The following is a 24,754-nucleotide window of genomic DNA, read 5'->3' as shown; positions in this document are numbered from 1 at the left end:
TTGCTATTTAAAGATTTGTCCTCCAAGTTTTCTTGCAGGGAGGTTTAGCAACACTCAGGGCTGCAAACATAAACCTTGTCGAAGTTTTCCCCTTTTTTAGTAAGTTAAATTCAGATGTGGATGAGAATTATGAAACTTCCATCAATAAAGAGCCTAAGGCACTTAAAGTATAGCTAAAGAAAAAAAATCAAAGGAAGGGCAGTCTAGTGATACTGGAAAAATAGATCAGGACTAGGTTATGAAAGACTTTATGAATCTACACAGGATTCTGCTAACTGGTTATGATGTCATCCTCTTGTAAGAGTTCCCTCCTTGCTTCTACTTCTTCACCTCCTACTTATTCTTCACCCTCTAGTAATGACTGCCTTCCCTTCTACTTTATCAAAAATGCGATCTCCAAAGTCACTGATCACCAATCCCACAGCCTCTCCTCAATCTTTATCCTCAGGGAATTGTCTGTAATACTGGATATTTTTCTCATTTGGTTTTCACGATGTAGATTATCTTGACTCTTCTCCTTTCTCTCTAGCTGAGCCTTCTCTGTCTTTTTCACCATTTCTTCTTGTCCCCTAAGTGTGGGTATGTTCTTAGGCTCTGATCTTGGTCCCCCCCTGCCCTCTCATGCTTAGCAATCTCATTCATCTTGTGACTTCAATTATTAACCCTATACTGATGACTCTTCTATCAACTGACTTTCTCTTCTGAGTTCCAGTTCTGCATTTCTAACTGGCTACTGGACATTTCTAATAGGTTGTTCAACTGATATGTCTGGAATGGAACTCATCATGTTTTTACTAAATTTCATTCTTCTTCCTCCTTTGCTTTTTTGATGTAAGATATGACTATTCTCCTAGGTACCGAGGCTCAAAACTTATCTTCAACATTATCTTTAAAAATCTTTACTTCTTCCCTCTCCCTTATTTCCCACATCCAATCAGTTGTCAAGTTTGGGAGATTCTTCCTCTTTAAGAGCTCTCAATCCATCCCAACTAGTACTACCCTTTGCTCCTCGTTTGCTTCCATCTGGACCACGGTGAAGGCTTCCTAAGTGTCATCCTTCTCTATTTTCTATCCTTCCAGTGTGTCTCATTCAAAATTATATTTCTAATGCATAAGCCTGATTAGTCAAAGACCTTCTTTACCTACTGGATTAAATGTAAGTTTATAACCTGTTCTTTGAGTCTCTCTACCAGATAGTTGTAATCCACCATTCTCCACCATTTTTAAGACACATATCCATCTTCATTCCAGCCAAATTGGACTGCTTATTGCACCATTTCTTCCTACCCTCTCCTTCTTTCAGACATTTGCTCATGCTCCTGGCCACTACTGGAACCAGCTTCCTCTATATTCTGTTAAATGATTCCTCTTCCTTTAAAAAGCCCAGGTCAGATGTTTCCTTCTCTGTGATGTCTTCTTGGATCTCAAATCGCTCTTGTCTTTTTCTGTATCATCTTTTCTGCACTTAATCAGATTTTGGTTGTATTATAATTACCTTTATTGTTTTTTTATCTATCCCCCAACAACAATCAATGCCCAAGCATTTTTTTACCCCTTACCTTCTGTTTTTGAATTGATACTAAATATTGGTTCCAAAGCAGAAGAACGGTAAGGGCTAGGTAATTGGGGTTCCGTGATTGGCCCAGGGTGGTAGTGTCTGAGTCCAGATTTGACCTCAGGATCTCCTGGCTCCAGATCAGGCTCTCTATCCACCGAGTCATCTCAGTGCCTCCACAAGCATTTATGAAGCTAGGCTGGACCATAACTTCTCTGGAGAACAGAAACTTTTCACCCATTTCCTTTATAGGTGACAATGCAAACAGTAGACATTTTGTCAATGTTTACTTAGTTGTTGGAATTAAATGAGCAAGAAGGAATTGAAAGAATGGAAAGTGTTAGCACATCTTGCTTCATCTTCCCCATTGCTACTCAAGATAGTAGCACTTTTTGAAATATCAATATCAAATCTGTTCCTTCAGCCTGCACATTTTCTGAATTTACTCTGAACTTTTCGTTATTCTGGCCATTTGGTCCTGGAGAAGATTTATAGACTCATTCTCACATCCAGCTGTGTTGGGGAAACTGGATGACTAGTTTACCAGAAAGTAGATGTGTAGGTTGGATATTTTAAAACCATTAGTCTCAGGGGAGCAGCTAATGTCTCAGTAGATCGAGAATCAGTCCTAGAGACAAGTTCTGGGTTCAGATATGACCTCAGATACTTCCTAGCTATATGACCTCAGGCAAGTCATTTAACCTCCATTGCCCAGCCCTTACCACTCTGCTGCCATGGAACCAATATACAGTACTGAGTATAAGACAAAAGGCAAGGGTTAAAAAAAAATGGTCTCATCGTTGGTTATACCAAATCTGTATTTCCTTTAAGCACAGTGATATTGACATATGGGTGGGCTTTAGCATCTTTAACGTTCAAATGATTAATGTACAAAATTGTCATTGCAATAAAATGACAGGGCCTATTTAATTTCCCTTCCTCCACTGGTTTCCTCTTTTTCCTCTTTCATATTAAAACATATTTCATAACATTTCATAGAGAAGCCTGAATAAGCTTTGAGTTACCATAATTTAGTTAAACCATAAAATTGTTTCCAGATTACCAACCGTGAAATGGAAAGACAATCTTATTTATGAATTTATAAATCAGATAATCTCCCTCAAATGAATCCTGAAACCAGAAGCACTTTGATGATTAAATAGGAAAAGGAAAAGTTTTTTCATCACCATGTATAAAAAAAAAAGGTACTTTCTGTAAAGTGATTTTAGCTATGGCCACATAGCTCACATCCATAATCAAAACTATGGTCACTTTAGTTTGCACAACTGGTGGTATGCTTTAATGAATTCCCTAGTTTTATACACTGGCATGGTCATTGCTCTGCTAGGCACTGTACCCACACTGAGCATATGTCCCAGATTTCCTAGGACAGTCGTTATTTCTGAGTAGATTGACTGTATTATAAACTGATTTTTTTAAGTGAAAAAAAATCTTCGTTAAGTCCATTTGTCCTACTTTTTGGTTCCAGGTCTCAATCCAAGACAACAAACTTTTTTAATTTAATTTTTAAAAATTTTCCCATGATTCTTGTTGTCTTCCCCCCACACACACTTCTTTCCTCCCTCCTCCCAGAGTTGACAAGCAATTTCACTGGGTTATACATATATTATCACTCAAAGCCTATTTCAATATTATTCATTACAACAAACCTTTCAGTGCTTGCCAGGTATAAAACCCTACCTAAGCCAGGTGCTGGGGATAGAAGATGAAAATGAGACCCTGCCCTCCATGAGCTTATTATTCTTTCTACCTATATGAAGTATTATTATAGAATTAAGTAGTCTAATTGTCCTTCCATTGAGAAGGATTAAAATGAGTGGGTGGCCATAGGACGAAGAATTCTCCTTCATGCTACAAATCAAGCTCAGGAGTCCAGAAAGATCCAACCACCACAAAGGAACAGCTGGGCTTCCAGTTCCACAAGCTCCCTTAATCAGTATCCCGGATCTGCCTTCCCGACAGCCTGACCAGAGCTTATTACCTACCTACTCCAAGAGCATCTCCACCAGAAGGCTGAGCATGTATTCCCTTCCCGTTTGGGGAATATAATCTGCTTCCTCCTCACAGATACAAAAAGTAGAACTGAGCTCCTAATTCCTAGGATCATAGCCTCATTGATTGGATGCTAAAGGCTGCAAGGGACTGCCGTGATCCAATAACCCTTATTATACAGATGAAGAAACTGATGGATACGGAGCTTTCGCTTCGATAGCTTGGGAGTGTTTTCCCTAGACTCTCTCACACAGCCTTCAAAAGTAGATTAGCGAAGAAAGATCACTTATGGACGATTGCATTTGTGATTTTTTTTTCATTTTAAATAGCAGCTTATATGATGTCTACTTAAAGCATTATCTGTTCACTGAACCAAACAAAGAGGTAGCCAAGTCCAGTGATGACTTGGAAACTCCTGGCGATTTGTAGGTGACTGTCAGTGAATAAGCAAAAATGGAAATACATGCATTTCACTAAGCTCTTATTTTCTTTGTAACAAGCTGGATTCTCTTTGTTCATCCACTAAATGGAATCCTGTGACCAGCCAAACAAGCTGGCTGAAGGGGGGAGACAAGTGAAAAAAGGGCATCCCCACAGCGGCACGTCGTCTTTCTGCCCAAGCGTCAAGGATGCTTTCCCTGGACCAGGGGAGGAAACAGGAGAAGGGAAGCAGCGATGCAAACTTGAGTCAGAAGCCGTGCCCTGAAGGAGCCAATCACCTCATCATGATACGTATAGGAGACATGATCAAGCATCTGTGACGTACGAGTGGCTATATTGCCTGGGTCAGCTTAGCGTGACAAGATGAAGCAGACTTAGTTCAAGAATACACAGAAAGTGAATTTCCTCCTGGCCCAGACCTCCAATCCATTTTCCAGTTGTTTCAGTCATCTTCAGAACCCCATTTAGGGTTTTCTCGGTAGAGATACTAGAGAGGTTTGCCATTTCTTTCTCCAGCTCATTTTTCAGATGAGGAAACAGAGGCAAATGGAGTTGTCATTCATCCAGGGTCACACAACGAGTTTGATTTGAACTCTGGTCTTCCTGATTCAATGTCCAGCATTCTATCCACCACATAACCTAGCTGCTGCCATCATGGAATTTCGTCCTGGCCCCTACCTCCAATCTGTACTGTAGAGAACTCCTTTTATCCTACCCCCAATCAGACTTTCTAGTTTCTGCAATGTGGAAATGTTACTCGATTCAATCAATCAACCAAGAAGTATATTGACTACGTGTCAGGAACTGTGCAAGGCACTGGGGGTACCAAGACAAAAGTGGGAAGAGTCCTTGACTCAACAAACTTGCCATCTAAGCTTTTTCCTTGACCTTTGGCATATGTTTGCTATGCAAGTTGCTAAAAGGAACTGTGACTTATTATTATATTTTTAATAATATTGTGTATTGTTTTCAAGACAGAAGAGCAATAAAGACAGGGCATTGGGGGTTAGGTGACTTGCCCAGGGTCACACAGTCAAGAAGTGTCTGAGGTCCAATTTGAACCCAAGATCTCCCATCTCCAGGCCTGGCATCTCCATGCTCTGAGCCAACTAGCCAACTTATTATTCTTGAAATTGTGCTACATTGACCTCAGCCCTCAGATGAAGGACTTTTACTCACTATAGTGGTTTTACTAACTCAAGGATAAGTGATCCCTCACCCGATACTCTGGTCCAGGGCTTGGAAATTTGCCTTTTTGAGTTAGTGTCTTCCTGCCACCTTCCCAAGATACCATGTACAGGTCTCAGTCTGATTGATGTGGAATCCTTAATCTCTGTAGGCTAATCTGCATTGGGGGGAATCTCTTACTAATTTTTCTCTTTGACATGGATTGCATTATGTCAGTGAGGAGTCTAGAAACACAGGTATGATGGGAGAAGCTTGATCATTCAGATGTTTCAAATTTACTGGTTCTTCTGGGAAAACTCAGTTATTTTTTAATGAAGAAGCCATTGGGTGACTTTCGTTCCTTCAAATTTCCTCCTTCCACACTTTCGTAATGGAGGGATCATAATGCTTGATGCTTAAAATGATTTTTTCTAAATGTATTTTATAATCATTAGCTAGCCAGTCTGCCCAGAAGCCTTCCAAAGCAGCTCAGTGTTATTAAAGAACCACCAATTTTCCAGCTGTGGTAAGGCACAGTATGGGAGAACTTGTCAAACCAAGCGCTACTCCTAAATATAACACTTTATTAGCCCCGGGGGTGACCTAGCTAGTTGTAACCTTTAAAAACAACACCAAGGGGGGGTAGCTGGGTAGCTCAGTGAATTGAGAGCCAGGCCTAGAGACAGGGGGTCCTAGGTTCAAATCTGACCTCAGCCTTCCTAGCTGTGTGACCCTGGGCAAGTCACTTGACCCCCATTGCCTAGCCCTTACCACTCTTCTGTCTTGGAGCCAATACACAGTATTGACTCCAAGATGGAAGGTATGGGTTTAAAAAAAAAAAACACCAAAATGAACTGGGAAAAGATGATGTTGTGTTCAGGGCATCAGATCGAACTGTTCCAGAAACTAGCTCGGGGATTAGGTGGCACCCAAATATAATGCCAAATGTGGAGTCAGGAGGACCAGGGCTCAAATTTGATCTGAGATACTTCCAAGCTGGATCACCCTGGGCAAGTCTCTTAAACCTGATTGCCTAGTCCTTGCCCCTCTTTTGTCCTAGAATTGATACTAAGGCAGAAGGTAAAGGGTTTTTTTTTTCTTAAGGGAGGAAGGAAGGAAGGAAGGAAGGAAGGAAGGAAGGAAGGAAGGAAGGAAGGAAGGAAGGAAGGAAGGAAGGAAGGAAGGAAGGAAGGAAGGAAGAAAGGAAGGAAGGAAGGAAGGAAGGAAGGAGGGTGGGAAGGAAGGAGGGAGGGAAGGAAGAAAGGAAGGAAGGAAGGAAGGAAGGAAGGAAGGAAGGAAGGAAGGAAGGAAGGAAGGAAGGAAGGAAGGAAGGAAGGAAGGAAGGAAGGAAGGAAGGAAGGAGGGAAGGAAGGAAGGAAGGAAGGAAGGAAGGAAGGAAGGAAGGAAGGAAGGAAGGAAGGAAGGAAGGAAGGAAGGAAAGAAGGAAGGAAGGAGGGAGAGAAGGAAGGAACGAAGGAAGGAAGGAATGAAGGAAGGAAGGAACGAAGGAAGGAAGGAACGAAGGAAGGAAGGAAAAAAGGGTGGGAATGAAGGAAGGAGGGAGGGAAGAAAGGAGGGAGAGAAGGAGAGAAGGAAGGAAGGAAGAAAGGAGGGAAGGGAGGAAGGAAGGAAAGAGGTTAGGAAGGAAGGAAATAGGGAAGGAGGGGAAGAAGGAAGGAAGGAAAGAAGGAAAAAAGGAGGGAAGGAGAGGAGGAAGGAAGGAGGGAAAATGGAGGGAAGGGAGGAAGGAAGGAGGGAAAGGTGGAGGGAAGGAAGGAGAAGAAGGAAGGAGGGAAGGGAGTAAGAGAGGGATGGATGGACAAATGGACGGACAGATGGACAGACAGATGGATACATGGATGGATGGATGGTAGGTAGATGCTGAGTAGAGAGGCCAGAAGTCACATGTTAATAATAATCGCTGATGCAAGGTCATCCAGTGATTTGCTGTCAGATGTCAGACGTGGAAGGGACTAAAGTTTGTGACATTCGGACCTTCCTTCCCTAAGTCGACAAAGCCTTGGTTTTGTAAGATCACCTAATCTTTTCTAAGCCTGTGCCAGACTGCATTAGGAACTTAACTCCCATTCTGAGAACTAGGCTTTATAGCAGCTTATTTCACTTGGTTCCATCTGGAATTACTGAACTGACCATATACATCGAGTTGTGCTTACTGAAATAGAAGGTTTTTGTCAGGCTCAACATAACTACCAACGTAATTCATTCTCTGCTGGACTTTTTAAAACATTCATTTTTTAAAATATTGAGTTCCAAATTCCCTCCTCCTTTGTAGCCCCTCCCTCACCCATTGAGAAGGCAAGCAATGTGGTCCCCATTATACATATGAAGTCATTCTGCACGATTTTGTCATCATAAATGTTTAATTTAGCATTAATGCATAAAACAAGATTTTCCTAGATCAAGAGTTTGAAGAGACCCTCAGAGACCATTTATTCTAACAGATGAGGAAGCTGGAGGCCCAGACAATAGAGGCAAATTTCTTAATATTATATATAATATTATAGTTAATATGTAGCAAAGGTAGAATTTGGGGGATGGCTGGATGGCTCAGGGATAGAGCACCAGGCCTGGGGGCAGAAAGCCAAGGGTTCAAATTCTAGTCTCAGACACTTCATAGCTATGTGAACCTGTGCAAATCAGTTAACTCCAATTGCCTAAATTCTTCTGCCTTAGAACCAATATTTAGTATCTGTTCTAAGATAGAAGGCAGGTTTGTTTGTTTGTTTTTTAAGAATTTGAACCCAGATCCTCTAGATTCTCAATATTCCTTCACTAGCTTTATTGTTTATTTTCTACCTAAAGTCAATACTGGTTGTTGGTTTTTTTAAAATTGAGATAGTATTGGCTAAATAGCTCTAAATAGCACACACTTTAATCAGCTCAGAAATGTCATGATTAGATTTTTTCCTGATGACTTCTCACCAAATCAAGCTTGGGTTGAAGTCTTTTTGACCTCAAATTTAGCTTTCTCTGCTTCTTACTTACACATCAATCTCAATCCCATGGTTCCTTAGTCTTTATAAGAGCAGTTGTTTCCATTTACATGCCCCTGTGACTGTAAAATGAATTTTATTCCAAACAAAACACAGCTCTGTCACTTGTACCAAGATCAGTCATGGATCTCCCAGATGAGAAATACCACTTCCAAGTGTGTGCAGTGAGCCTGGCGTCCTCTTAGGACATAGCACATATGGTAGATAGTCTTTTTGTGTTAGGTAAAATAATATGGGGCCAGGGAAGCAGAAATAGGTGAAAACAGATGACATAGAGGCAGAATTATTTCCAGGGGGCGGGAGTTTTCCAAGAGGTATTAGCTGATCTTTAATAAAGTGCCTTTTTAGTGAGATCACTACTGCTAAACTCTGATAATCTGCCCATATTCTCCACGGAGGATTTGGTTGTTAGGAGCTCCTGCAGCAAACCCTGTGGTACCTGTATAATACTGAGCTGATCATTCATCGAGAAAAATGAGTCTGAAAGTCAACAAAGCTTTAACAAACAATTCTCTTGTTTTACAGAGAGAGGATGCAAGCCATGGAGAAACAGATTGCCAGCTTAACTGGTCTTGTGCAGTCTGCGCTTTTTAAAGGGCCAAATACAAGTAATAGCAAAGATGCTTCTAGGTAAAAAGACAAAAAAATGAACAATTCACAAATCATGAAATCTGTTTCTCTTTAATCATTAAAATAATTCATCAGCCCAGATCGATTTCCTTATAATCATTATGAAGTGGAAAATTTCACCCATCTCTGAGTTGCGCGTTTGCTTTGTTTATTCTGAGAATGCAAGTTAAAACTTTGGGTCCAAAAAAGGTAAATGGGTTTCCCAGTGCATGGGGATTTCATGGACGTTACACAGCTCAGTTCCTGCAACTGCCATCTACATTTCTCCTCCCTCCCATGTTCACCACCGTGCATTTGGAAAATCATGAAAACTCTCCAGCCACATTTCACCAGCAGTTAAGGAATGCTACTTTGTGAAGCCTTTTCCATCCCAGCCAGTGCTTATGCTGTGATGCTAGGACACCCTCATTGCCTATTACCATCACTAATTCCTGCTGATTGCTTACATAGTCGATGTGTGTAAGAGAGAGAAAGAGTTTGACGTCTAACTTGGTTCTTTTTTCTTCAGTGAGAAGATGATGAAGACCATGGCCAACAAGAGCCTCCCAGATGGTGCAGGTAAGTCTCCCACTGGATGGGAAAGGGAAGCCTCATACCTGCATCAGTCACCTAGTAGGATTTGTGGAAATGTCAGAAAGACACCCCCTCCCCCAAGCATCTATTCAATTAACACCTGAAATTCCATGATTATGGATGAATTCCTTTGGCTTAAAATGTTGACCTTTTCCTTTGGTCTTCATTTAAAAAAAATACTCCAATGGGAGATAACTCATAAAGTCATTAAGGTCATAGAGTTTTCTAACTAAAAGGGGCCTTAATGATTGTTGAGTCCAGGGCTTCTTAACCTGTAATCTACGGACTCTCGAGGAGTTTATGAATAGATTTGAACGAGGGTCCATGACCTTGGATGCCAGGGATAGGGCATTTTTTTCTATTAACCTCAACTTGAATTAAGCATTTCCTTCAACAGTTTTAAAATATTCTAAGAAAGGGTCCCCCCATCTTTTTCTCTCTGACTCCCTCTGTCTGTCTGTCTGTCTGTCTCTGTCTCTGTCTCTGTCTCTGTCTCTGTCTCTGTCTCTGTCTCTCTCTCTCTCTCTCTCTCTCTCTCTGTCTCTCTGTCTCTCTCTCTCTCTCTCTCTCTCTCTCTCTCTCTCACTCTCTCACACACACACTCCAAGTTCAAAACCCCAATCTCATCCTACATAAATTGAAACTTACTGAGTGGAAGTGGCTTATCTAAGATTGCGTGTCCAGTGAGGTAATCAGTAGGTAGTAGAACCCAAATCTCCTGATTTCTTAACCAGTGAAGCATTACTAAGGTCTTAGTATGAATAAAATGATGAGATTCCTTCCTCAAGACAGCAGCTGTCATGAATATGCTGCAATGTCTAAAAGGCAGATGTAGAACCGAAGGAACAACCAGAGCACTCAACCAAACCTGGGCTTGAATTTTAACTCCATTGCTTACTAGCTGTGTAACTTAAATAAAGCCCAATTCTTTCTGAGCCTCAGTTTCCTCATCTACAAAACAGCTTAATGCAACACAATTTATTATAGATCATTCATGTAAAAGTATCATTTTTAAAAATTAAATCTGAATATGAGCCAATTAATCAATTGAGGCAAACTAAAATGGAAGCTGCTTAGAGACAAAGAAGATTCAGTATGCATCAATATGTTCCTGAAAATTAAAAAAAAAAAAAGAAAGCCCAGGAGGTGTTGAAAAAAGGTGTTGAAAAAAAACCTGACTCTTCTGGAAAATTGCTTGATCTCTTAGGAAACGGAGTCACCTCTTGCAGAGCTAAGGATAATACTCCCTGGACTATTGACTCCACAAGCTTCATGTGAGGCTAATGTTCCTTAAGCCATAGATAAATGGAAGATGGTGTCAGTCCTTTTCCCAAATTTCCCCAAAATCATCCCCGTAAGTTGATCTCTTTGGTAGTGTTCACATGGTCTGCTCCGCAGCATTAGACAGTCATGTCACATGGCTGAGTTTTCAAAAATAATTTATTCCCTTCTCAGAGTTGAATCATCTTTCCTCCTACCCAAATACCTCCATGTTTCACAAGTGAGGTTAATGGAGACATGGAGAGAATGTCTAGGGGGAGAAAGGCAAAATAAATGGATAGCATTCATTAGGATTAATATGTGACTTCAGAGGGGGGGAAAGGGCAGAGGAGTTTAATAGCAGTTAATTACATTCAGTAAGTTTCATCCTGTCAAATGCATTGGGAGAATTCATTTAGTCTCTTTAGCCAACACAATCACCAGAAAAATGAGTTCTTTCTCCCATCAGGTTAGAATTAACCTGCAGAGTTAGTTAGGGGACAGGTTGGGAAATTTGCCACTGAGGTTCATCAGATGAAAATATATCACATCAGAATGAATCTTTGGAGTTTGTGAAGCTAAATATACCAGCTCAATTCCCCAGCCCTTTACTTCATTCATTTTGCTCATATTCATTAGATGCCCTTGGCATAAGCTTCCAAAAAACTCCCACTCTGATGCCATGACCACATGGAGAGAGAAGATCCTGGCTTCTTGAAGACTATGCCAGTGGATGGAAAATTCTGGCTAGTCTTCTGTAAATACAAAAAGGTTCTGGAACCTCCCACCATGAAAATTCTTTCCATCACAAGAGATGACAATATGACTATAAATTTATCAATAAGTCCTAGAGAGTTGCCATCCAGCTTAAGTGACTTCTTCACAGTCACTTAGATTGTTTCAAAGGCAAAATTTGCACCCAGAGCTCCTCCAAGACCATCTTGATATCCCCTATATTTTGCAGCCTCTAAGGGCTTTGAGTAGACCAGCTATTGACTGTCTCTTAAAAATCAGAACTTGTCTCTTAGGTAGTGAACACTTTTTGGCTACAGCAGCTCATTAAAACTTTTAATAAAACATGGAGGAGCTCCAGTCTGCATTTTTAGAAGGAGTACATACAGATGACATCACAGATCCTTAATAAGACTTCTGTCCTCAAGGAGAATACCGTCTGACAAGGGAGATCAGACAAATAAGTATGATAGAGAATAGACATCAAATGCCCAAGAGAAATATTCGTGAAGGGCAGGAGAGTTCATGAGAGGGCGAAATTACTTCTAGCTGGAAGGATCTGGGAACGATTTAGTCCCTAGTCAAGAAGTTTTTTGCTCTGGAAAAGCCACTGAAATCTCATTCCCACCACATAATGAAAGAGTATCTAAGATTTTTTCATAAAGCTTGATTAACTTGCCTGTAAGAGCTATTTCCATTTTAGTTTAAGGGTTTTCAGTAAAGAATACTCAGTAGAAAACACAAACCTGATCCCAAGAGTATCTGTCCACAGAAGTTTCTGTTGCCATAGAGATTATGCAATGCCCCAGGACAGAAACAACTAGACAGGAGTTAGCAACCCCATTTTATAGATGGGTAAATTGAACCATAATGAGGCTAAGTCATTCATCATACCAGGATCAGGAGAAAAGAATGGAAGTGCTTGAATCCTAAGGGAATAGTTTGGCCACTACAGAAATGCCTAGATTCATCCTATGTTTTTGTAATTACATAAAGTATGTGAAAGTCATCAGATGCTACCACACCCTTAGGAGTTTAAGAAAGAATACTTCGCCATGTTTTGGGGGGTCAAGATGAGAGATTCTTGAGTTGGAAGAGGCAGAATTAGCCATTGAAAAAGAAGCCTTTATTAATCCCCTGTCACATATTCCAGGGAACCAAGATACGTATTGGGGATACAATTTTTTTAATTGGATTAATCTCTACTTTCAAGAAGCCTATATTCTATCAATAATATGGAAATAGGTCTTGATCAATGGCACATGTAACAACCAGTGGAATTGCTCATTGGCTATGGGAAGGGGAAGGAAGGAGGGGAGGGAAAGAGCATAAATCATGTAACCATGGAAAAATTCTCTTAATTAATCCATAAAAAATAAAAAAAAAGAAGCCTATATTCTGTTGATGGGCATACAGCAGCTGTACATATTGATAGATACAAAATATATATAAGTAAATCTCAGGTCATATTTTATGGGAAAGAGCACCAGCAGCTATATGGATGGAGAACGATGGCAGCTAAGTTGAGTTTTTTTAGGAAACGGGACTCAGAGAGGAATGAAGAGAAAGTCCTTTCCAGGCATGAAGGACAACGTAGAAGTACCAAAATGGGAGATGGAATTTCACAAGTGAGGACCAATAAGGAGGGTTATTGCTTGTTTGTTTTAGACGGGAGGAGGCTTGGACATGTTTCTAGGCAGTAAGGAAGATGCCAGTAAATAGGGATGGTTTGAAAATTAGAGAAAAAGGCATGTAGAAGGTTGGCCATGAGTAGTAGAGTCGTCTCTTTGTCAGAGACTAAAGTAAATGAAGAGAGAGGGGTAGGGAATTTCAAAACCTAAGCAGCCAAGAAAAAGAGGGCAAAATCTTTTAAAGGATGAGGGAGAAAACCACTAGAGAAACAGTGGTTAGTAAAAGCAGCCCCCTCCTATAATCAAGATTGGATTTTTTAAAGTGGAGGGCAGCTGGATGGCTCAGTGGATGAAGGGCCAGGCCTAGAGACGGGAGTTCTTGGGTTCAAATCTGAATTCAGAATTTCCTAACTGTGTGACCCTGGGCAAGTCACTTAACCCCCATATTGATCAATCAATACGCCATATTGATTTTAAGATGAAAGTTAAAGTTTACAAAAATATATATTTTTCAAAGGGATGCCATTTGAAACATGAGCTTATACCTAATGGATTACCCAAATACTATGGTGACTTGAATGAGTCATATGATCTATATTTAGGGATATGTGTGCGTGTCTACAAATGTATTTCCCTACTAGATTTGACATTCTAATTAGGCTATTCATAAAATGGATTTGAATACTCCCAGGTACACACCAATGGATACCTAGACCCAAGAGCTGATAGAGAAGCAAGGGAATTTAAACTGAATTTTTTTTTTAAATAGTGATGGATAGATTCAGGATTTAGATATTGAAAAGACCAATATAATGAAGTAGAAAGAGCCCTAGACTTCTAGTCAGCTGACCTGTATTCAAATTCTGACTCTGCTGGTTACTATCAGAGTGACTTATCCTCTGAGCCTTAATTTCTTCTCTATAAAATAAGGGTACTGGACTAGATGGCCTTAATGGTCTCTTCTTGTTTTCAAGCTATGATTCTACTGCCTAGAGGTCAACTAGTCCCACCTTATTGATGAAAAAATGGAGAAACAACAGAGCTGAGATTTGAACCCAAGTACAGGACTCTTGCTGGGGTATCTCCTTCCATTTTAACACATGTGTCTCCTTAATATGTGACTCGTTAGTTGTGATACTTCTCATTTTTTTATGAGTCTTCAAGATGTCACATGTCTCAAAATCCAAGACCCTCCCTCAGAGGAAAGTTTGGGAAACTTTGTCTCTGACTGGCCAGAAGAACAACAACTTAACAAAAGGAATGGATCCTGGAACGCTGGAGTGGGAAGGGACCTTAGACGTGTCATTTATACTGAGGTCTTCAACAGCTTTGGGTGTCATGTGCTCCTTTGGCAGCCAAGACACCCCCTTAATTAATTTGTCATTAATAAATTCTGCTTTTAGTTTAAAAAAAAAAACAGCCAAAATATGTCCTCTAACTCAGCCTTTCTGAATGAATTTAAAAATAAACTAAATAAAACCCGATTCTATCAGAGGCAGCAGGGTAAGTCATAGAGTGAGTGCTGGCCTTGCTCTTCGTTAGGAAGGCTGGAGTCCAAGCCCTGCCTCTGACCCATATTGGCTGTGTGAGCCTGGGCCAGTTCACTTCCCCGGGTCCCCCTGCATCTCGCTAAGGGGCCAAGAAGGCCCATCAATAAAGGAGGTTCCCCCCATCAATGAAATCACACACGGCACCCCTAGATATGCCTCAGCTATAGGTTCCTGTATATATATCTGTATTTCATATGTATCTTTGTTGTTCAGTATTTTGAGTCATAATGGACTCTTCATGACCCTATTTGGAGTTTTCTTGGCAAACACGCTGGACTAGTTTGCCATTTCCTTCTCCAGTTCATTTTTACATATCAGGAAACTGAGGCAAACAGAGTGAAGTGATTTGCCCAGGGTCATACAGCTTAGAAGTGGCCAAAGCCAAATTTGAACTAAAAAAGATGTCTCCCTTCCTCCAAGCCCAGCACTCTATCCAGTATGCTACCTAGCCACCCCATGGATATCTAGATATAAATACATATTAATTTGATTTTAAATTGAATTGAATTTCCAGTCCAAAATGAAGAGGCCACATAAATCAGAGGAAATATGTTTCACCTGGAAACCTGGGCCAAATACTAGCAATAGAACATGGACTAATCACTTAACTCTTTGAGCTTTAAGTTTTCTCATATTTAAAATGTGAATAATATTCATTTAGGCTGCTTTTGCACTGAATTAGAGAAGAAAAGCACTCTATTAATCCTGTAAATGCCAAAGAAATCAAATTATTTTTCCCATCGTGATTTTCCAGAACTCAAACGAGGGGAGATGGCTTGTGTCCCTCCACAGAGGCAGGCACTTGCTCCATTACCATTTTAAGTCCCTGTTATAGCTTCCATATTTTGTAGAGTCAAAAGAGAACGCTACAGTTGACAGGGACACTGAGAAGGCTGCTTTCCTTGATGTTCTTATTTACTCAAACTCAAATGGGAAGCTGGTCGCACAGTGGTTAGAGAGCTAGGAAGACTTAGACACTTACCAAACTATGTGACTGCCTTTTGCCTCAGTTTCCTCAATTATAAAATGGAGATCATTATAGTACGTACTTCCCAAAGTTCTTGTGAGAATAAGATGAGATATTTGTAAAGTTCTTCCAGTTGTGCCTGGAATGTGGTAGGTGCCTAATGAGTGCTTATTCCTTCCCTCAGGCAGCTTCTTCTCTAATGGTTTTCCAACTACTTAGAGAAAAAAAAAGATTTAATTTGTAAAGAAAATTCTGAATGAATGAGTCCATAAGTGAAAGCAAAAACATTCATTAAGGACATACTATGGCTAAACTTAGGCAATACAAAAACAGAAACCAAGGTAACCTTGCAACTCCAGGATATAATGGGAAGAGGGATAAAATTTCTTTTATAGAAAAAATTGCAAGGAACATTTATTATCCAGGATCTCTGTTTGCTAGTGTTAGTAAGGAGTCTACCAGAAATTCTTTCCCATGGATATACCTGCTGTTTACTATTAGGGTTCCTTGGGGCTTTCTCTCCATCTTCCCCCATTCTTTACCCCTCACCCAATGGATCCAAGCTCTCTAGCAGTTGAAGCTATGGAAAGAAGGTAAAGGGTTTAAAGATGAGGTAGAAGCACTAAGAGGAGATGGATGGGGCGCTTGGATACAGCATGTCCCCTCTAACCAAAGGGCAGAGTATAGAATGCCTGGAAAAGAATCCATAGATCTTTTTTTTTTTTAATTTTAAACATTATTTTATTTGGTCATTTCTTTTCCTCCCCCGCTCCCCCTCCCACCACCTTTCCATCTCCCATAGCCGACACACGATTCCACTGGGTATCACAAGTGTTCTTGACTCGAATCCATTTCCATGTTGTTGGTATTTGCATTAGAGTGTTCATTTAGTCTCTCCTCAGTCATATACCCTCAACCCCTGTAGTCAAGCAGTTGCTTTTCATCGGTGTTTTTACTCCCACAGTTTATCCTCTGCTTGTGGATAGTATTTTTTAGATCCCTGCAGATTGTTCAGAGACATTGCATTGCCACTAATGGTGGTCCATCACCTTCGATTGTACCACAGTGTATCAGTCTCTGTGTACAATGTTTTCCTGGTTCTGCTCCTCTCGCTCTGCATCACTTCCTGGAGGTTGTTCCAGTCTCCATGGAATTCCTCTACTTTATTATTCCTTTTAGCACAATAGTATTCCATCACCAACATATACCACAATTTGTTCAGCCATTCCCCAATTGATGGGCATCCCCTCATTTTCCAATTTTTGGCCACCACAAAGAGCGCAGCTATGAATATTCTTTCTTGTACAAGTCTTTTTCTCCATTATCTCTTTGGGGTACAAGCCCAGTAGTGCTATGGCTGGATCAAAGGGCAGACAGTCTTTTATCACCCTTTGGGCATAGTTCCAAATTGCCCTCCAGAATGGTTGGATCAATTCACAACTCCACCAGCAATGAATTAGTGTCCCCACTTTGCCACATCTCCTCCAGCATTCATTACTTTCCATAGCTGTCATGTTAGCCAATCTGCTAGGTGTGAGGTGATACCTCAGAGTTGTTTTGATTTGCATCTCTCTGATTATAAGAGATGTAGAACACTTCTTCATGTGCTTGTTAATAGTTTTGATTTCTTTGGCTGAGAACTGCCTGTTCATGTCCCTTGCCCATTTATCAATTGGAGAATGGCTTGATTTTTTTGTACAATTGATTTAGTTCTTTGTAAATTTGAGTAATTAAACCTTTGTCAGAGGTTTTTATGAAGATTGTTTCCCAATTTGTTGTTACCCTTCTGATTTTGGTTACATTGGTTTTGTTTGTACAAAATCTTTTAATTTGATGTATTCCAGATTATTTATTTTACATTTTGTAACTCTTTCTAAGTCTTGCTTGGTTTTGAAGTCTTTCCCTTCCCAAAGGTCTGACATGTATGTTATTCTGTGTTCGCCTAATTTTCTTATAGTTTCCTTCTTTATGTTCAAGTCATTCATCCATTTTGAATTTATCTTGGTGTAGGGTGTGCTTGGATATCAAATTTTCCACTAAGTTCTGGTCTTTTCTTAGCAAATGCTTGGAAATCTTCTATTTTGTTGAATGCCCATACTTTCCCCTGGAAGTATATAGTCAATTTTGCTGGGTAGTTGATTCTTGGTTGGAGACCCAGCTCTCTTGCCTTTCTAAATATCGTTTTCCATGCTTTGCGGTCTCTTAGTGTGTTAGCCTCTAAGTCATGTGTGATCCTTTTGGGATCCCCCTATATATGAAGCTCCTCTTCTTGGCTTCTTGTAGGATTTTCTCTTTTCTTGGAAGCTCTTGAATTTGGCGATTACATTCCTAGGGGTTGTCTTTTGGGGATTTAGTATAGAGGGTGTTCTATGAACCTTTTCTATTTCTATTGTGCCCCCTTGCTCCAGAACGTGTGGGCAATTTTCTTTTATAATCTCCTGTAGAATAACATCGAGTTTATTGTTTATCTCTGGTTTTTCTGGGAGACCGATAATTCGGAGGTTGTCTCTTCTTCCTCTGTTTTCCAAGTCTGTGACCTTTTCAGTGAGATATTTTATGTTTTCTTCTAATTCATTAATTTTTAGCTTTGCTTTATTGATTCTTGCTGTTTTATGATCTCACTTTCTTTGTGTTGCTTAATTTTGGTCATTAGGGACTGGTTTTGCTTTTCAGCTTTGTCTGCCCTTCTATTGGATGCTTCCAGCTCTTTTTCCAATTGAGTAGTCTTATCTGTCAGACTGCTGATCTCTTTCTCCCATTTTTCTTTCCAGGTTTCCATCTTTTGGGTAAGCTCCAGTTTGAGATCTTCCAGAGCTTGTTGATAGTTTCTATTTTGGGAGGCATGTTCTGATTTTTTTTGGATTTCATCCTCATTCTCTTCTTTTCCATGGGTACTCCCACCATAAACGTTTTCAATAGTCACCTTTTTCCCTTTCTTCCTGGAGGCTTGATTTTGGGCCATGTGAGCCATCCCTTTGGTGGTTTTATTCCCCTTTCCTTTTTGGTCTGGGGTCTGGGTAATATGGGCGGGTTTTCTGTGAATTTAAGTTGCCTCAGACTTGTTCTTCCCAGCCTCCAAGGTTTCTTAGAGCACAGGCCCCTGTTCTCAGAGCAACCACCCAAGTGATCAGCTCTGCCCAGATAATCAGCGCATGGTCTGCCCCTGATGTTTAGCTCCGCCCAGATGCTCAGCGCAACTGCCCCAAGTACTGCTCCCTGTGCTCAGCGCAGGATTCTCCCGTGAAACCGCCCTGAGATGTTTTTTCCTGGCAGTCCCCAAATCCCAAGGACCCTGGAGTGCCCCCCCAGACAGAGACGTTCCCCACTCACTCACTGTCCCAGTGAGTGCTCTGGTAGCTCACTCTGGTTTGGTGCGGGAAGGGGGGGGGGGGGAGGGTGGCTCAGTTCACGTTTCTGTGCAAGCTTTTCCTCCTTATTATAGTGTGGAAATGTTCAAACCCCACGTACCTTCACCTCTGTGGGGTACTGGGAGTACTGGTGAGTCCTTCTGTTCCTCCAAAGGTGATTTTTATGTGCCTTTGATGTAGTCTATTTCGTTCAGTGCCGGGGAGAGGAAGCATGTGACGTCTAGATCTTAAGGCATTTGCACACAACAGGTTGGCCATTCTTGGCCCTGATTAGTACCAATATGGTGGCTCCATAGGAAAGTTGCCACTGACTGCCTTTAGGTCAGTGAGTTCTTAACCTGAAGTCTTTGTAATTGGTATATCGTTATATAGATATAGTTACACACACATGACCCTGGGCTAGTCACTTAACCCTATTTGCCTCACTTTCCTCATCTGTAAAATGATCTAGAAAAGGAAATAGCAAACCACTCCAGTATTTTTGCCAAGAAAACCCTCAATGTGGTCACCAGGAATTGGATGGGAGTGGAACTGATTCAACAACAACAACAATATTTAATAACTATAATTCAATAAAATTGGTTTTCTTTGTAATCCTCCTATGTATTTTATTTTATGCATTTAAAATTTTTTTCTAAAAAGAATGCAGTAGGCTTTTACCAGCCTGCCAGGGAGATCTCTGCTACAAAAAAGGGATAAGAACCCAGAACTATTGAGAATAGCAAAATAAGGGGGGTTCTAATGCAAAAAGACTGCCTTTTTATGTTTGTCCAAATGTAAGTGAACCTTCTTCCCTGTTCTGCCAATCAGGGGCTAGATAGAAGGAGACCTGGCCCTCTTTTCCCTGCCTTGAATAGCATTGCACTCATTTTCTGGGTCTGAGTAATCTGGCCCTTTGTGCATAACCAGGCACATCAATTATTTTTATTTCCCATTTAGATGAAATGGAATTAAACACTTCAATTCAAGATGAAGGCAAAAGCCAAAGTGCATATTTTTCTACTCTTTTGGACATAATTCCTTCAGGCTCTATGTATCTCTGAAAAAGCAATAGTCATACATTAGCTAGAAAGACTGCCCTATTGTTTTTCTGGCCCCAGAGCATTTATTTAGTACCTCAGAGGTTGGCCTTTCCAGTTAAAGGTTAAAGATGGCATCGTGCTCTCCCACTGCACATCTTTTGACAGGTATTGTTAGAAATGGGTGCTGGGATGGGTGACCCACAGCTCTGTTTCAGCTCTTATTCTATGTAGTAGGTGTCTTATGGAAGGGGTAGGGGAGAAGGAAATCCATATAAACAATGTACAAACTCTCTTGCTTCCTCATCATTTTTTCAAGTCATTTCTGAGTTTTAAGAGTGGTAGGTTTGATAACTTCAACAGGTACAATATGGCGGGTGATCTAGGAATCAGCTGGTAGCCGACTCCAGTAACATCCAGTGATACTTGGAGAATCTGAAAGAGATCAGTTACCCTTCAAGGAATTTTGACACTTGGGCTCCTTGGGTCCCATCCCTCCAAGATTAGGCTTTGGAGTCATTACCTCTCTTCACAAATATCTAACACCTCTTTACTGTCATTATGCTACTAAAACTTTGTTTTAATGCTGAAAGGCCCCCAATGAATCATCTATTCCACCCCTTCGCCTTTTACCATTGAGGAAACTGAGAACCAAAGATATTGTGATTTGCCCAAGGGAACATGGGCAAAAAATATCAGACCTGGGATGTGAACCCATATCTTCTCGACTCCAAATCCAGTGCATTTCTACCTCCCCTTCCCTTTGCCCATTCTAAAATGTCAGAAAGTTGGTGAACTTCTCTACACTGTTGTCTTCTTAAAATATTTGAAATTCATCTGGAATATCAGCTGAGTCTTAATTTCTTAAATTCTGTAACTTTGATAAATTCCACCATGGATTGACTGAAGGAAAACAGTGAAGACACAGCCACAATGGCTGCCTTCCTTTCTTCTTCTCCTTTCCCATTTCTCCTAGTCTCTCCTCTGTGCTTCCAGGTGCCCAAGGGATTCTGTGTTTCTCTGTTTCTACCAAAGACTCCAATATCAGCAATTTCCTGTCAGCATGATCTTAAACCAGTGTATTGTCTTTCACAACTCCTGCTGAAGATAGCCAACCAACCCTGCCTTCCATTAAGAAAGACCAGTTTTGTTTCTCATTGAGGAAAAATTAGTTTTACTGTTCAGCTTTAAACTTGAGTTTCTTAAAGCTGCCATGATGAATTCCCTCTAGAATGTTTAGATCCCTTCTAATTGCTATCATCTTCCTAGAGTTTACCTCAATATTTCTTCATGATATTATCTCAACCTATCCCCTGAAACTCTTCTGAACTCTCCCCCAGATTTTATGGGCTCCCTTGATCTTTGCTCACTCATTACCCCTTTCCCCTTTCATGATCATCTATAATGATTGAACATCTTTGGGGGTTTTCCTTCAGTATTTCATGCGATTATGGGATAGAAAGCCATAGATTATGGGATAGAGAAAGCACTTCCAGCCCAGTTATCTGAATTTACAGATGAGGGAACTGAGGACAAAAGAGAGAAATTGAGGCATATAAGATTGTACATATGGAAATAGCAGAACTTGGATTTGATCTTAGGACACATACACCAAATGCAGAATTATTTCTTCTTTTACAATGCTGTCTCATTTGTCTGATTGACTCAATTTGTTAGAGAATGAGGCCAGCCATCCTCCAACTATTAAGATTAATCCAAATGCTTATGTTCCCTATTTAATGGAATTTATATATTCTAAGCAATTTTACTATGAAGTAAATTTTAGCTCTAAAACACTTTTCTCAGGAGTTGTCTTAAAATTAGAAGTATTTTCGATGGAGAAATAATAGTCCTGGATATACTAAATTTATATTTAAGAATGTAGAACATGTATTTAAACCAAACATAAGAAACTCATGTTCTAAATAAGACAAAAAACATTCAAAATATTAATAATAACCCTCTGGTGTTGCTAAATTTCTCTGATGTAAAAAATATTGGAAATGAAAATACATATAGTACCAGGACTTGGCATTTGAATTTTCTGCCTTACATATGAGTCCTCCAACTAGTCAGATCCTGCTAAGTGCTCATATTCCTCATTTAATGGAATTTACATATTCTAGGAAATTATGCTATAAAGTATATTTTAGTTTCAAAAGACTTTCCTCAGGAATTATCATAAAATTAGAAGTATTTTTGATGGAGGAATGATGATCTAGGTTGAAAGAAAATTACATTTAAGAACACAACATGTACTAAAATCAAACATTTTAAAGAAAATAATGTTCTGATCAAGGCAAGTAATCCTCAAATAATAATAATCCTCTGCTATTCTCAAATTTTTGTGATGCAGAAATATTTAAGGTGAAAATTCATATAGTACCAGTACTTGGCAGTTGAATTATCTGCCCTCTATGAGTCCCCCCTGGTGATCTCTAAAGCTTTTACCATTACATTTTTCATCAGCTTCAAATTGTTTAAAAAAATAATTTATGTCCTGAGTAATTGTTTTAATTTTTCATATATTTCTCATCATTTGAATTTTTTTGCCCCATTTCCAAATACATTTACCTAGCAACAGCAGTGCAACCCATTGTTTTACCCCCAGATTGAACATAATAGTAGTTGCATGAAGCTAAGGACCAAAATGTCCAATTATCACTTAACAGTGAAAGCTTGCCCCCCCCAACTCTTCCATCTTCTAGGATATGTAAATAGGGTATACTGTTGTTCTGTTCCCAACCTAATGGTTTATTTATAACTTTTCTAAATTAAGGCTTTTGACCAATCAAAGCACCCTGTTAAACCTGGCAAGTTGATGAGTATTAGTAGAGTATTAATTAGTTGTTTGACTTTGCTAAAGCATACTCTAGGGATATTTAAACACTATTCCCATCAGGAAAATAGGCTTAAGTTCATGAGAGTAAAATGGTTATGGGTATATAGATTAAGAACAGAAAGGGACCTAGTTCTGTAAACTGAAGAAAGAATTTGTTCTAGGTTAGGTGAAGGTTTGATTTTTTTTTTAAATCAAGATAAAAGAATAATTTTTTTCAGTGATGCACTATGGCTACAAAACAAGGCATACCAGAGCCATCAAAAAATTAAGTTAAAGATCACCCAAAGAGCGATGGAGAAGTGGATGACTTAGGTCAAAGTGATTCACCAACCAAGAACTAGACAAAAGAAGTAATATAAAAGATGTCATCAGAAAAAGAAGGTAGGCTAGTCATGTGGCAGGAATGAGGAGTAAAACCATCAGAGTCTTTTTGCTATTTTTGCATTGGTATCCATTCAGTGAAGAGAGATCCAAAGAGGGGAGGCCCCCAGAACATTGGATTTGTCCCTTTTCTAGAAGGTTTATGAGGGAGCATGTTCAAAAGATGTCTTGGAAGAGAAGACATGAATGGGTAGCAATATGCATCAAGGCAGGGATTGCCTATAGTGATGAGATCAAAGATCCTTTTTAAGTTGCAAAAAGGAGACCCAAGAATGTTTGAAAGCAACATCCATAGATTGAGAAAAGGAGAGGAAGAGACAGGCGAAATAAATGGAGCTGGGGGGGAAGGATTAGAAAAGACCTTAGCAGTGCTCACGTTTTTAGACCCCCTATGGTACCTGGGGCTCAGGGAGGTCAGGTAACTTGCTGATGTCACAAAAGAATACTTATTCATTTGTCACAGAAGCAACTATGAGTTGTACCATTTGGTCATACAGTGAGAGGACAAGAAAGTGATCAAGGACACAGGTAGGACCCTTTGCCTGGCTACTTCACTTTGATGGAGGTCAAGCAGAAAAAGCCAAGAAAAGGGGAAGTCATGGAAAGAACTTGAGAATGGAATGAGAACAAAACTGAAATGAACTTCAGTCAGTCTTGATCTCAGTAAAGTAAGAAACTGGTTCCTCTGCTGAGACTTCAGAAGTCAGGGCTGGAATTGGAGAAAGCAAAAAAGGAGGAAAGTGATAGGGAAAATCAATAAAGAATGAATAAACATGTTGTCAGATAGCCTTGAGGCCAGGAATCCTGAATCTATGGAATGTTTCTTCAGTCTAGTCACCAAACAAGATGCAACATGGTATCATTTCCTTTCCTTTTAAACCAGAATATTAATTTTTGTGGAGTGATATTTTGGCAGTCTATTGAACAGAAAGCAAATGCTGAATGATTTGGGAGTATGACCAACATAGGAGATCAAGTGAATGAAAGGAAGTGAAATGAAAAATTATGTCTTTCAAAGTCCCAAAAACCAGTTAATGGAAGGTTTCATAGAATAGGGACTGTCCAGTGAGACAAGCAGATAGGAAGTTTATCCATCCCTGGCCAAAAAAACCTGCACTATTCCATCAAGTGACACAATAAAAATGGTGGTTAGAAACCTTGCTTTCTGCTTTTAAGACACAGAAGGAAAGCCAAATTTAAGATTACATTTGGATTCACTGGGCGTTATTAAGTCTCTCTGACCAGAAAATGAGGTAGGGATCAGAGGGCAAAAAGCAAAAAGGAAGAGCAGTGAGTGGAAGCTGAAGAAAAATAGGTTGTGGGGAAGGGCTAGCTAGGTGTCACAGTAGATAGAGCACAAGACCTGGAAAACTCACCTTCCTAAATTCAAGTCTGCCCTCAGACACTTACTAGCTGTGTGACCCTGATTAAATCCGTTCCTTTACTCAGTTTGCCTACTTTTCTCATCTGTTAAATAAACTGGAGAAGGAAATGGCAAACCAGTCTAGTATTCTTGCCAAGAAATCCTGAAATGGGATCATGAAGAGTAGGACACAATTGAAGATCAGGTTGGTGGGAGGGTGGGAGTTTGGGGTACAAAAAGGCAGATTT

The 24,754-nt window shown here is 40.0% G+C and overlaps 1 protein-coding gene across 24 annotated transcripts in view; it reads left to right on the top strand.

Annotated features, from left to right (window-relative positions):
- KIAA1217 (KIAA1217 ortholog) overlaps window positions 1-24,754 on the top strand; it is a 1,016,332-nt gene that overhangs the window by 943,025 nt on the left and 48,553 nt on the right. For 16 of the 24 annotated variants that reach the window (XM_056800101.1, XM_056800103.1, XM_056800095.1 and 13 more), the window contains 2 exons: window positions 8,716-8,820; window positions 9,329-9,378. In XM_056800101.1, the coding sequence (XP_056656079.1) occupies window positions 8,716-8,820; window positions 9,329-9,378 (155 nt within the window). The remainder of the gene's footprint in view (window positions 1-8,715; window positions 8,821-9,328; window positions 9,379-24,754) is intronic. The other 8 variants (XM_056800099.1, XM_056800096.1, XM_056800100.1 and 5 more) reach the window with 1 other exon arrangement.

This window comes from Monodelphis domestica, chromosome 5 (assembly GCF_027887165.1).
Source record: "Monodelphis domestica isolate mMonDom1 chromosome 5, mMonDom1.pri, whole genome shotgun sequence".
Taxonomy (NCBI): Eukaryota; Metazoa; Chordata; class Mammalia; order Didelphimorphia; family Didelphidae; genus Monodelphis; species Monodelphis domestica.
Note: the sequence above shows the minus strand (reverse complement) of the source record. Positions and strands in the feature narration are given on the sequence as shown.